At 38.3% G+C, this 15228-nt stretch overlaps 1 protein-coding gene across 1 annotated transcript in view; it reads left to right on the top strand.

The window, feature by feature from the left end:
* Window positions 1-15228, top strand: part of ANO2 (anoctamin 2) — a 205885-nt gene that overhangs the window by 99125 nt on the left and 91532 nt on the right. Inside the window, exon 14 of the mRNA XM_050895205.1 lies at window positions 2372-2455. Within this exon, the coding sequence (XP_050751162.1) occupies window positions 2372-2455 (84 nt within the window). The remainder of the gene's footprint in view (window positions 1-2371; window positions 2456-15228) is intronic.

The raw sequence follows: 15228 nt of genomic DNA, 5'->3' as shown, positions 1-15228 counted from the left end.
ACCTGCGTGGTGCTTAGTCGCTGGCTGGGGTTAAACCATGACAGCGTGATATAAATTAATGCAAATCTATAAGCTGGTGAAAACTGACAAAACATCAAGATATGTGCATTGACCACAGCATCTTTAAACACTTATTGTTGTGTCTTTGTCTTTCCTTTCCCCATCCTGCTCGTCACCATTTTTGATGCTAATCAACTTTAGTAATGTCAGAGATTACCTGTGCCTCATTATATCTTGGAGTTCCACATACACTCATAGCACTTCGTAAGTAATAACAACAGTGACCCTTATGACAAGGAGTGGTATAGTGACTCCTGAACTTCATTCATTGTGGTAATGATTTTTATGTGAGGCATAAGTAATGTAAAAGAACTCTGTGACGCAAAGAGTGTCGCACTTGCACCCTTAGAACATGTTTTATTAATTTGAATAGTACACGAAATTACAAGTGTAAAACAAGCTGTGATGCTAGCAGTTTCATTATATTTGTTTGGTATAGCATCGTAGTGCTAGAGTCTCAGAGGCATAGCCGTACTTGAGCTTTAGAGAAAAAAGTTCCCTCAAGCCTCCCATGTTAGTACCAGACTCCCTGGGAGCAGTAGAATGCATGTATCATTTGTGGGACTGTCTTTAGGGCAGACATACATATGACTTGTTCATAGAGTTCAAAAAGATATGGAAATATTCATTTAAGGCAGTTATTTAAATGATAGTGTGCTCACATACCTGTTCAATGCGTCAGGAAAATCTCATGATCAGGATAAACAATACATTGGAAGTCTCACTGTGTCTATATACTGGTGTGCAACACAGAATGCTCAAGATGGTGTCTGATGTAGTGAAAATGTTACAGATAACAGAAAATAAATAGCACATGTATCCCCAAGGAAGACTGCTGAAGTACCATGCAGCCCCCGTACTATTGTCCATGAGGATTAATTAATTTTTAAAAAAATGTTTTTTATTCTCTTCACAGCTATCAGATTTATTAAAAAGTGTTAGTAAGTCGATTTTGTGACTAGGCTGATAAGCATATGTTCTGATTATAGTAAGGATGGATGGTATGACCAATGCCGTAGGAATAGCCTTTTTGTGGGAGGCATCAAATCCAAATTCCAGGCTCTGAATGCATTCAGAACTTGGCGGGAATGAGGAGATACATGGCATTTGTCTTTTTTATGAGCTGCTTTCTTTAAAATCCTGGTAAGTTTGTGCTACCATGCTTAATTTATGCTCTAATTTGGAAACGAAAAAATATAATTTGTAAGCAAACCTTGAAAGCCTATTGATAGGGGAAGCTGGGCCAGATCCGACAGCCCAAGAAAGGCAAGGCAGCCACAGCTCCATGCCCCCAGGTCCAACCTGTAGTGAGGCTAAGCATGTATTCCCAGTAGACATACGTACACAGAGCACACATATACACCACATATGTGCATATATACATGGCCAACCACACAGATCACACAGACAGACACACACAGCAGGCACAAAAACACAGGCAGCACAACGGCCTCATCCTGCTCTCCCTAGCTGAGCAGGATGGAGGTCTGCTAGTGAGAATATGTATATGCACATATGTACAATGTGGACCCCCCAGCAGCTGGGCTCACTCAGTCTGCCCAGTAGCTGCCCCTGGGCCCCAGTCTCCCCATTTGCTGGCACCCAGAGGTACAAGCCCGTAACACTACAGCCCCTCTCCCGTTGCTCACTCACACATACATCCTCCTCCCCCAAGAGTTGGCTGGGATTCCCCTGGTCCCCCAGCAGCCAACCAACCCCCCCCACACACACACACACAGAGGAGAGTGGGTTGCACTCCTAGAGACCCCCAGACCCTGGGGTCTCTCTGGCAGTTGGTTGGGAGTCCCCTGGTCCCTCTGATAGCTAACTCCACCATGGTCTCACCCTTAGAGACTCACACCTCCCTGACTCCCAGGCACTTCGTCTACTTGCCAGCTACTCCAGCTTGATCACTAGTGCTTGCATACTCAGTCTCACACCTGCACTTGCTCCAGTTGCTGGTGGTCAGACCCCCATACAGATCAGCAAACTATTTACATGTGACTGGCCCTTTTTATCCCCTTCCCTCTGTTTTTCCACAGTTGTTCCTCCCTAAGTGATCTAGATCCCTCTCTCCCCCACCTTTGCTTCCTCCCCTGAACATCGCATAAGTCCTGTGCAATTCCTAAAAGCTCTTGCCTTGCATCCCATAATGTATCCCATACCTCTAGGCAGTGAACCCCTGGTCCAAAAGGTGCTGTGGTGTTGAATCATCTTGATGGCTTGGATCCTGAATAAGTGACCAGAACTTTTTTTTTTTCCCTTTCTCTTAATCATAATCACATATTTGGTCATTTTTTTCCTTTTTCAGGAGCATCCCAGACCAGAGTATGAAACCAAACTGCTGCAGAAAAAGCTGAAAAATAAAAACATCACAACAGAAAATTCAAATGAAGTAAGATGCAACTTTTTTCACTTATATTGGATTTGTGTTTCATTATATTGTGTTTATCTTTTTGTCTGTCTCTGATGGATAGTTTGCAAAAGGCACTTTTTGGTACTTTTAATCAGCCTCATAAGTTGCTTGCTAGCAGCCTGGTGTTATGCAGCCCTGCAGTGCCATTGAAAGGCTTTGAGGTCATCACTTTGCTAGCCCTGCGCAGTAAAGCAATTTGCATAGGAATATGGTTGACAGGTGGTTCAGGATCTAATCTGTAGAGCGATGAATGATTAGTAAGATAATCACCACAGGAATTCTTATAGCAATGACCTAGAATTTCAGTACTTTGTGGACAATAAAGAAAACAGCTTTTATTATAGTGATTTCATTTGCATAGGTAACACTGGCATCTTTAGTCATGTCACAGTTACACAGTTGTGAAGTTTTGATAGCATTTCCAGTATAAATGGAAAAATAATAATTGGTATATCATTTTTAGATTGAAGTGTGTTTAGACTTTCTATGGCTATTTCAAACCTATGAACAAGCATTTTTTTTCCCAGTCTCCTCTTGTAAAATGCTGATTGAGGTCTATTTCCTAAGCACTCATAAGTCCCTGCAGACTTTGTCCACTAGGCTTGGTTAACCATTGCTTATTCCCTGCATGCCACATGTGCCAGCAAAGCCAAAGCACTCCAAAACCATGTCCAGTTCCCAGGTAGAAAGAAACAGTTTAATTTGTTTAAACATTGAGAACCAGTATCTGAACTGGAGAATACTCCAGTTCTCAGGTTTGGTTCAACAAATTTAGCCTTGCAGCTTATGAAAGAACTTAACTATCCCTTTCTTCTGCTGATCACCATTAAGATTGTGAAGTGTTTCCAGTGAATCTTTCATCTCAGTGAGACTGCCTTTCACCTGATGGGCCCAACCAAACTCCACAGAAGACAATGGAAAGATTCTCAATTACTTTAATGGGCTTTGGATCTTGCCCAATATGAGCAGGGACTCTCACATAGCAGCATGGGGAGGTCTTCCCTTGCACATTAAACAGTTCTCTAGGCCTTCCAAGTGAGGGATCAAAGACTGTAAAAGATGGATAAAGCAGCTGCTGCTGTTCAGCTTTTTCTGACTTAAGTGAAATCTGGAAACAAGTCAGTGATTGATGCTGTAGAATATTAGACTTTTGTAGTCATCAGGCAGTGTTAGATGATTATCTTACTTAAATGAGACACAGAAATCACAGCATTATAAATTAGAAATTAATTTAAGGTAAAAGAAAACAATGAAAAATGCTAAGAGCATAGGTGGAAAATAAGGAACAGTGTAAAGATCCAGCACTATAAAAATGGGAAGAACTCCTTTCAGACATCAAGAAGTGAAAGGCTTTCCTGGAATATTTTTTCTCCAATTACTTTTTGTGCCAATGTGGACGGAAAAATAGCACTCAGAAAGAAAATAATTGCTTCAAGTTTTTGGGGCATCTGTATGCAAACTTTCTCCAATGTCCTTATAGGAGACAAAATACTATTTTGGAAATTGATGTAGGCATTTTGAACTGCAAAACTCCTGATTTTTGTTAATATTGAATTCTGAAGTAATTTTGAAAAAAAAAAAAAAATTAGTTCATTGAGTCATTTAAGTATTTTCTGGAAAAGTTTCCTAGAGTCATCTCAATCTCTTTTCTAAACTTCATTAAAAATTGAAGTACTTTGACATTTGCCATCAAACAGTTACTCATAGGGAGCAAACAGTTATTCATCTGGCAGAACATTTCATTTGGGTTGATTAAGGTAAATGTCTAATAAATGCATTCATCCTGCAACTTACTGACTACCATCTCTCCCCAAATTACTGAAATATATTCCAAACTTCTGAGCAGTTTTCCATCAGTCAACATTTTGCTCACTAATTCTGTTGCAGTCACTTATTTGATTTTCCTCAAATTCTTTCCAGCAAACAGCACATTAGTCTGGGTTTGGAAGATGTGTTGCTCAGTGGTTTGTACTTCAATGTCTTACGATATTATAAAGGCAAGAAATGTTTGTGCGAGACCTGCTGAAGAGGAATAAGGACAGTTCTTTAGTTGAATTGTTATGTTTAATGTGGAAATGTACCGGTACATTTTGCTTTGGAAGATCCTGAAAAGTTAGACATTAAAAGTGATGAGTATTTAAGACTGCAATAGTTCTTCTGTCTAATTTTTAGAGGTTTTAATCTTTTCTTTTTCCTCCTTCAGATGGCTGTATGTTATACTCATTGCAAGACCATTAGCTCAGGACCTTTTGCATGGCAGGTTAATATTAAGGCACAGGTTTCTGTGAGGTCTCTGGCTTAGTACTTCTGTCTTGTTGGGTGGAAGCCAGGGTACAGGACTTTGTCACATTAATAGTGCAGATCTAGTGTCTGGACAGGCATCAAAGTAGAGGTCTCTCTGTAGTTAAAGATTCAGTCCTCCCAATTTCTTGGTTTTGTATGAATACACAGATGCCTGTGAGGTCTCAGTCTCATCATATCTTAATTGACAGTCTAATGTCATGGCATAAATCTCTCTGAAGTTCTCGCCTGAATATTTTTAGCTAACTAGTGTAATTTAAAGGCATATCTTCTGGGTGTAGCTGGTCAACAACTGTAGTGTGCTGTGTTGATATCAAAGGACGGGCTCTGGCACCACTGCCTAAAACTTCTCATTACGTATCTAATATGAAGTCAGAAGTCTCCAGTTCAGCAGCTGTGGCTTGTTGGGATAGAAATGATGCCAAAGCTGCGGCTATTGTGAGAATACTGATTTAGAGCTTACTTAAAAGCATATATTTCTATAAAATTACTGGCTTGTTTCCAGTATGTTAATCCTTTGTTCCGGTGAGGATGTGACTAGTTTTATGGCAAGAAACTGAGCTTTTATGTGGAAAGTTCTGTGTACAGTGCAATTTTTTTTCTTGCCTTACTCCAACAAGGAGTCCCTGTGAAGCTAATTGGGTTATTTTTACAATGAAGGGACAGGGATTTGGTTATGGGCTGGTTTTGTGATTGCAGAAGAAAATCGACACCACTTACATACTCCCTTAAATGATAACTTGGGAATACCTACTAAGAGGAAACCTACTTCAACATACAGTTTTCCCTGTCCGCTGTTGAAGTCATTAACTTTAATGAGTGTGGAAGATGCCCAGCACCTGTCAGGGCCAGTAAACATATGAGTCACTCTACCCAGGCAACAAATTCCAAATCAGCTTGATGAGACTGGCAATAGAAAGTATTACAGATCTAATGTATTACTTGCCCAATGGGGTTTGTGTTATAGAATATAGCTTTCATACAAATACTACGTAGGGTATTCATGCCACTGTAATAAGCAAAGAACAAAATTTCAGCCTACACCACCCCGTGTGGTTCAGGCTGTTTTAATAAATATTTTATTATTTTGAGAGTGGGAAAGAAACTGTGAGGCCTCAGAGCACTTCACAAAAGATTGGTGTGAAGTTACTCTTACAATAATGCCCTAAGGTTCTACTATATCAGAAAAGAATTCATTTAAAGCTAAAGGAGTTGAAACATTTACATGAAATGCCTCAGATTAGGTAGCAAATGCATAAACAGACAGTCCTTATGAATTATGACATTCATTTAAAAAAATGACAAATTCTAAGGAACTGATTCTGGAAACCTGCAATGATCTGGCTTATAATCAGTAACACTATTTGATTCTTTGCAGTCACATAAATAAAGGCTTGCAATGTAGAGCTTCTTGATTCATGTACATTAAAAGGCTTCTTTGTCCTTGCAGCAGAGATGAATGCATGCATGAATGCATGTGTCTAATAATACATTCATGCAAATATGGCAGATGCTATTTTTGTAATAAAGCAATTTATATTATTTTTGTTGTTCTTGTTTAATACGCTATAACATTGAAGATGTGGACAGAAATATTTAACAAATAGGGTAAAGTTACTGTATCTGCAGAATGTTAACTAAAAAGGTGTTGGATATTTGTAATCTTCTGATAAGTTGTTTCTCTATGCAATAATAATGTTCTCAATGGAAATACAGGCAGGTCAGGAAATGAAAATTGGTCTTGTGCCTGAAAACATGCAGATGGGGCTAGATCCAGCTCTCATTGGAGCTGATGGAAAGAAAGCCTTCCAGTCATTTCTGGGAGAGTTGGATCAGGCCCTGACTCCTTTTCATTGAATGTCCAGCTGATCTGGCAAACATGATGCAACATCATATATATTCTTATCTTTCCTATTTGGCAGGAGACTGAATAACTCATTCTACATATTTCTCAAGAAAAATTTTCTTTATAGAAAAAAAGGGCTTGTCTCTTGGCTCATGTCCTTACTTGGAGCAAACCCTGGGAATAATAGTATCTGGCATTCTATCTTGCCTTTAATTTATTTTAAATATGAAAGTGGCAGAATAAGGTATTTAAATTGTTAATTCAGCTGGTAACTGAAACAAAAGAAAGAAATATTTCTATCATCTGAACCATTGTTTCAGTTAACAACTGAATTAAAGCAAGCTGGTTTGAAGAGGAAGGTCTCTCGTGTAAGGATGATACAGGTAAATATAAAGTAGAGTTGTACATTGCTGATGAATACTTTATATTTTAAAAATTTCAGCATTGCAAAACATGAAATAGTAATTCTCGCTACTAGTTGGTTCCTTACCCAGTTTTGCATAAGCAAATCTCCTACAAGGCCTAAGAAACACTTCAGATGTTGGAGCTCACCTCTTTATTAAGCAAGTCCTTGATAAGATTAACTAAAGAAAAAAAAAAATTTTTTTATATATTAGCTGTAACTCTGTAGAAGAAACCAAGGTAATTGGTCATAAATACTAATTTGAGCAATCAGAACTGTAAAAGAACTGTGAATAAACCCAGAGTTCCTTAATCACTCATATTGAGAAAATAATTTTTCAGCATTTATTGGACCTTATTATTAATGTGATAAAAACACCAATTTTGATCCAGCATTTCTTAAATTGGCCAGTGTCTTTCCAGCCTCTTTCATTGCTTTACTTTGACAAATAACTTCACTTTCCAAGCATATGTGATAGTAAGAGGACTATGTAATAACTGATCTTTTTTTCTTTTCAAATTATTCCTTGCATCATTAACTTTTGAAAATAAAAAATTGAGAATGACTGAAGATGAATGAGGACACTTATGACGATAATCTTAGAGAGAGATCTCATTCTCTTTACTGTACCAATATTTGGTTGGCTAATTGAATCAAGTCACATTTGAAGGGTAAATCTTATAATTACGATTATTTTAATGTTTATTTGAGTTCTGGGTTAGAACACTTTTATACCAGAGTATTAATAAGCAGAATTTGTGTCTTCAAAAGACTGTTGGCATGGTCTTTCAGTGTGTTCTTATTTAGATGTGTGGGTTCTTTGACTATAGGGTATATGATGTGTATTCAAACCTCTTCCCTATTCTTGTCTTGGAATTTGGTTATCTTTGTATGGAGTAGTGTAAAAAATGCAGCTAAAAATGTCCCACTTGCTCCCTGTGTCTCTGAAAATCTGAGGCGGGATTTTCTCATTTGTATCAAGTAAATGAACCCAATGTATAGCCACAGTTCTGTGCTCCAGTATTTGGAATTATATTCCAGTTAGCCTTCAGAAGGAGGTAGCTCCTCCAATACTCTTGATATGAAGAAAGAAAATACTTAGAAATATACTGTCTTAGAATAATTAAAGTTGGAAAGGCCTTCAGGATTTTATCTAGTCCAAACTCCTGCCCAAAAGAGCATCAGCTATGATATCAAACTAGGTTGCTCAGGGTATTATCCAGTCGGGTCTTGAAAACCTCCAAGGATGGAAATGGTAAATCGTTTCTAGACATTGCCTGACTGTCTTCATGGTTTAAAAGCTTCTCATTATATCCAGCCTGAACCTCTCTTGTTTCAACTCATGCCTATTGTCTCTCGTCGTCCCAGCATGCACCACCGTGAAGAGCCTGGCTCTGTCTTCTTGATGACCTCCTTAAACAAGCTGAGCAAGCCTTGTTCCTCAGCCTCTCTTCATGGGACAAGTTCTCCAGGGCTCTGTACTAGACTCACATAAGTTGAGCAATTTTTTTTTTCTACTGGAGGGCCCAAAACTGGACACAATAATTTAGATGCAGGCTAATGAGTGCTGAGAAGCAGAGGTAATCACTTCCCTGAATCCACTGTTTAAGCACTGGTTAATACAGCCTAGGGTGGTGTTGGCCTTTGCTGCCAGGGCACACTCCTGGCTCATGTTTTGATTTGTCCTTGTTGAATTTCATGAGGTTCGTATAGACTGGTTCCTTCAGCCTGTCTAGGTCCCTCTGGATGGTAGCCATGTACTTGAGCATATTGACCCCAATCTGATGTCATCTGCACACTTGATGAGCAAACATTCCATCACCTCCTCCAGGTCCTTCTTTAAAGATGTTAAACAGGGCAGTCCTAGTATAGACCCTAGCAGTACTGCAGCTGTTACAGGTCTGCAGGTAGAGTATGACTCATTAGCTAATACCCTCTGAGCCAGACCATTGAACTTGTATTTTGCTGAAGTCAAGGCAAATGGCATCGACAAGTCTCTTGTCCACAAGTCTAGTCATTTTCTCACAGAAAGCAATCAGGCTGGTGCAGCATGATTCACATTTGGTAAATCCATAATGACTGTGTGCAATCACCTACTTCTTTATGTACTCAGAAATGGGTTTCAAAACCACTTTCCAAGAGACCAAAGTGAGGCTGACTCCCTGATTATCCTTTTGTCCTTTCTGTGAAGATGGATACAAAATTGTTCTTTCTCCAGTCGTCAGGGCCCTTCCCTGATCTCAGTGTCCTTCCAGAGATGGTAGAGATCAACCTTGCAATAACATCAGTCTGCTTCTCTAGCTTCCATTCCTCTTCTCCAAAGTTACAGGTAAATGAAATCACTGCTTATCTTTTCTAAAGGAATAAATCATTGTTTTGTCTAGACATCAAAATGGTGTTTAACTAGGAATACTGGATGCTTTTTTATTGAACTGTTGGAGGCCGAACAGTGCAGATCAGAGCCAGAATTTTAAGAAAAGGTATCTTATGCTCGTAAGACTCTTTCTGCCAAAATAAAAATTAGTGGTCTTGTTCAGAAGAGAGCTTTGAACCTAGAAACAAGAGAAGGCAGGGCTGTTGTTTGTTGTGTTACTTACCAAGATTTGGCTCAAGGAAGCGTTCTTTCTAGGGCAGTACTATAGCTTGCATTGTTTAATCATGTAACTGGGACTTAAGCATACGATTAAAGTTAAGCACATGCCTCAGCATCCTGAATACAGATACAATTAAGTGCTTTTTTGAATTGAGGTCTAAGCTTCTTATTGACAACATTAAAGGTAATGCAGGTCTCTCTCCTATTAAACTGAATGGAAAGATTCATTCCTACAGGTTCTATTTATCAGTACTTGAAATTAATGGGAGTTCTGCCTGAGTAAGTAATAAAGTATAGTCCTTAAGTCTGCAGTTACTGCAGCTGACTTACTATCACATTGTACCCAGTCAAAGACTATAATAACAGGTTAGAGGGTTACAGCAAAGTCTCAGGTTGAAAAATAAATCTCCAGAAGTCTGCTGGGTTTTAATTTAATGCAGATACTTGAACTTAAGAAAAACTAGAGTATTTTCCCTTTCCTGTGTGCTGGTGACAAACTCCTGTATCTTGGAGTATATTTTTTACCTTCTGTTGAGCATATTTATAGGGTAAATTTCATGCTATTAATCTCCAAGGTCAAAACAGAAGCCCAGATTTGGGACAAAATTTACACAAATTGGCTGTGGAAACAACAGTCAGTTAAGCTAGTTGCCAAGAATATTTTATTTGATGCATACTGCAATCCTGTCTGCAATTTTAAAGAAATAAACTGCATTTACATTAAATTCCTTTGGGCATCCATCCCATGAAGATTGAAATTCCACATACTCCAAGCTTAAAGAGCTAAAGAAGTCAGTTTGAACTGCTCAACTTTTGCAGCTATTAACATGCTAAATTGAAAAACACTTGCCTGCTGATCTGCTGATTTTCATGATTCACTTAATTTAGGGATAAGATGGCATTGTGTTTGGAAGCTCCTTCACACCATGGTATTTCATGTAATAGATAAACTTGAATTCTTACCAGGTTATTCAAGTCAACTTTTTCTCCTATTGATGTCACCTGGATATTGTACAACTGAATTTAGCGAGAGTAGACTTTTAGTTATTAATACATGATGCCAGATTCACTGCTTCTTTCAATCTCTATTGTTCATGTAGTGAAAATGTAAAGCTTGTTTGGATGCATGGACTAATTTAACAACTTCCAGTGGCATACTCCAACTACAGCCTCAGAGACTGGTGCATAGCTAGTGACATAAATACAGATGGAATATTACCTTTTTAAAGTGAAAAGAAACCTCTAGTGCATCTCCTCTTCCGTTAAGGAGTCCACTGAAAGATGAAGGAGTGGTATGTATGTGCCTTTAGCTATTTCTTTGTCGGTAAGCATAACTATTCAAAATTCAACCTTCCACATGGTTTTCTTCTATTCTTAAAGTTCCATGAAATCAAACCAGAAAATCAAAGGAGGATGTTACGAAGCTTTTACAACTGTCTGATGCCAGAGTGCAAGAACAGTTTTAAAGTTTACTGCTATCTTTGGCCCAATTGCTAAATTTAGCTAAAATCTTACGATTAAAATCGGTCTCATTTAAAATGGCCACCTTACTGGCGTGGCAGTCTGTGTAATCCCCTCCCCTCCAACCCCTCTCCCTCCCAAACAACAGTGAAGATCATCCTGATGGGTTTAAAATGGGATGGTCCTTTGAACATCAGTCTGGAATCTTCCCTAACCCATACACACCAGTTGCCATCCTTTCTTGCATAACAAATTACTGTGGCTTAGAGAAAGTATAGGCAATTTAGCGGACCAAGTGTTGCACTCTGTTTTGGACCTGATTTTCCTGTTCTGTGCTTGATTTTCTTACTGAGATTAATTGCCTGGAAAATAGGTCGGACCTCATTCCTTGCAATATAATTCCTTGGAATACCTCCTTAAATACCATTTTGAAAGTGTTGATACTTGTCTCTTACATTGCAAATAGATCTTTAAAAATTAACCTATTTTAATATTTTAAAATATTTAATATCTCAGTCAGACTACTTTGTTTTACAAATACTGTATCAAAAATACAGGTTCAGTTCTCTCTTCCTGTCGATGCATTACAAAAGCCATTCTTTAGTCAGGTGACTTTTTTTTTCTTTTTTTCCCAGAATTCTGGGTCCACCCAGTGAATTAATTTCTTGCATCTGTTTCCTCCTCTACTGTCACTACCTCACTGCTTGGTTTCAGCCTTTCCTTCCTTCCTTCCTTCATACCAATTCCTGTTTTCTACAGCTCCTATATTGGCCTCTTCTAGTCTTATTCTCCTCCTTCCCCAGATTCTTTTCTTCTACTCCACCTCCAAAAATTTGTCTTTATTTCTCCATCCTCATTTTGCATCTTGTAGTTTCACATCACTACCTATATTTTATGTCTGTCTATGTTTCCTTAGTAAGGACAGACAGTATAGCAAGGTACAGTGGCTATGCCAGCGAAGGAGGAAGAGATTCCACCTTTACTTATGGGGCAATCACTGACTACCAGTTCTAAGTTCAGAGACAGCTTGCTGAAAACTTACACTTTAAAGTTGAAATACACAGAGTCAGTTGTCAGCTCTGATTAACTGAATGTTAAAGCAACCTAAAATCAAAAGCAGAGAATCTTCACAAGAGAGGGAAGATCAAATTGCAATGTGTGCTGTTAATTTTAAATCAGTGGAAAGGAACGAAAGCTCTTGGATGGCATGGGTTAGGCAGTCCTATGACTACTTTCATTCCTGATGATAGGATCTAGTTTGACTCCTCAGTAGCCTGAAGACTAGCTGTGGACTGTGTACAGAGGGGCCTTAGTATGTCCATTGCCTTCTCTAAAGCTGAGGATGGTGATAATGATAAGAGTATACTAAACTAAAGTTCTCGTAGAGGAAATCCAGCCTATCTGTGAGTTCCTTAGAAGGGCTCAGTTAACTGACTCCTACTGGTTTCAGGTGTGATTTTACCAAGGCCAGTGATCTAACAAAACACTGAGGAAAAATTTAATCCAGTTTCTCCAATTCATAATGCAACATACTGTTGAAATTTCAGGCTTAAGATGTTCCCAAACACACTGTGTAAGTAAAGATCCTTTTTCTACTTGAATTTGTTGTGAGACAAATACTCATCATTGCTATTATTTTGCTTGTTGTCCTTGTGTATGCAACTCATATCTAGGAAGATCAACAAGATTTTACCAGGCCTTTTGGGATAGTGGATTTGGGTCAATGATAAGACACACTACCTTATCAATCCTTGCACATGATTGCTAACATAGAAAACCTATTCTTATTTGCTGTAAATTATTATTATTTAAAATAGCTTATTGTGTTTACTTATGCTTGTCTGATGGATATCTTTCAAACACTATGCAAACCATCATTCTTTATATGGAAAGAGACTTTCTTTCTCTTGACAAATCTGATGCTGAATAACAAGAAAATTAAAATTAATGTGATCTTCTTGGGCATTATTTAAAGGGGAAAGATTATCAAATCCAGACATGAGGAATGAATGTTCTTAATTTGCAGATAAAGCAAACACTTAAAACAGTTTCAAAGAACTCTTCTTTCTATAAACATTGAACATAAAGATATTATTGATTTTATTTTTCTTTTCACTGGATCCATTGTCAACTAACTGGTACATACAAAGCAAAGTGCACGATGTTTATGGAAGTATCCTTACAAGCTTGCAAGTCACAGCGCCAGGCATTATGAAGCAAAACAGCAAAATTCGAGATAAACTGTTTCAGATATGTTTCTTGAAATGGTCTGCTATTCTGGAAACAATACTGACAGCAAATATGCCATATCCAATAAAAGAAAAATAGTCTGTAAATAAAGTTTTTTACTGCAATAAGGTAATCTTTGAGAAATGAAAGATGTCAATTAGTGAAGTAGGCTGGACTGAAGAGCTTTGGCAGTTGAACACGGAAGAGGCTTAACATTTCAAAGTTTTAAAAATTATTGTGAGTTTGCAACCAAAGCATGCATGAAAAAAATAATACGAAAGGACTCTGGACATAATTAGGCTTAATCACCTCAAAAAAGACATCAGATGTTAGAAGACAGCTCACAATGATTAAGAAAGTATTTTCGTAGCTGTACAGTTGAAATCAGAAGTTGCAAAAAAGAATTCTGAATTAGGCTTTTGAAAAGACAGCTAAAACAATTAAAAGGTCTTTAAACATACTGATAAACGGCCCACAAAATAACTGACACATCTATGTAGTAAAAATGAGATTCTAATTGCCAAAGACAATACTTTTTCTCCAGTATGATGATGATTTTAACACAAGAGACAAAGGCAGAAAAACTAGTTGGAAAAAGGGAATGGGAGAATATCAGCTGTATAAACTGTATTTAAATTTGCACCAGCACAGGCTAGGGGATGACTGACTGGAAAACAGCTTTGCTAAAAAAGAACTTGGGTGCTCTAGTGAACAAGCTGAACATAAGCCAGCAACGTGTCCTTGCAGCAAAGGCCCACAGCCTCCTAGGATGCATTACGAAGTGTATTGCCAGCAGATTGAGAGAGAGCATCCTTCCTCTCTACTCAGTCCTGGAGATACCACAGCTGGAGTGCTGTTCCCAGTTCTGCACCTGCCTAAAGAGAAACATGGGCATACTGAAGTGAGTCCAGTGAAGAGTCACTAAGTTGATTAAAGTATTGGAGCATCTGGCATACCTTTGTATCAGTCTTTGAGAGGCTGAGAGCTGAGATTGTTGAACCTCAGGAAGAGAAGGCTCGGGGGGATCTTATCAATGTGTTCAAATACCTGAATGGGAGGATTAAAGAAGATGGAACCAGGCTCATCTCAGGAGTGTCCAGTGGAAGGACAAGAGGTAATGGGCACCAACTGAAATACAGGAAGTTCCATTTAAACATAAGAAATTTATGTTGGAAGTTCCATTTCCATAAGAAAAAACTCTCTTACTGTGGGTGGTCAAACACTGGAACAAGGTGCCCAGATAGTTTGTGGAGTCTCCATCCCTGGAGATAATTAAAGCCTAACTGGGCAAAGGCCTGAGAAACCTGCTCTAACTGACCCTGCTTTAAGCAGGGTATTGGGCTAAGATGATCTCCAGAGGTCCCTTCCAACTCCAGCTGTTGTGCAATTCTGTGAAATGCAGGAAAGAAATGATCCAAGCAAGTGCAGAAAAATTGGTTTGACCACAATAGGCACATTTTGAAAGAAAATGTAATTCAAGCTTTACTAGAAGTACTTGAGAAATGGGACAAAATGTAACGTGGGTTTACTAAAGGCAGATTAATAACCATGCCATCTAAACTGGAGTCTGTCTTTAATGATATAATTCATTCCCTAAGGGAGGGAAATGTAGTGCACTTCAGTAAACCCACATAGTGTTATGCCACAAGGGGAATATCGCATATTTAATAGGTTATAAATCAATATATTTCACTGGAACTGACTGGAAAAATGGTTATTAGAATTTTCATTAAAAAGAAAAAAAGAATATCTGATTTTAAAATGGTTAATTTGGCAATGCAACTACAGTGCCTTGCAGCCACTACTGTTTAGTGCTTCATGCCTCATTCTCCTCTGCTGTCCTTCATGTGATGATTTTCCATCATCCCTTTTTTTCTTTTTTTTAATGAACCAAACATAGAACACAGTGTGCTGTGAGT

This window comes from Gymnogyps californianus, chromosome 1 (assembly GCF_018139145.2).
Source record: "Gymnogyps californianus isolate 813 chromosome 1, ASM1813914v2, whole genome shotgun sequence".
Taxonomy (NCBI): Eukaryota; Metazoa; Chordata; class Aves; order Accipitriformes; family Cathartidae; genus Gymnogyps; species Gymnogyps californianus.
Note: the sequence above shows the minus strand (reverse complement) of the source record. Positions and strands in the feature narration are given on the sequence as shown.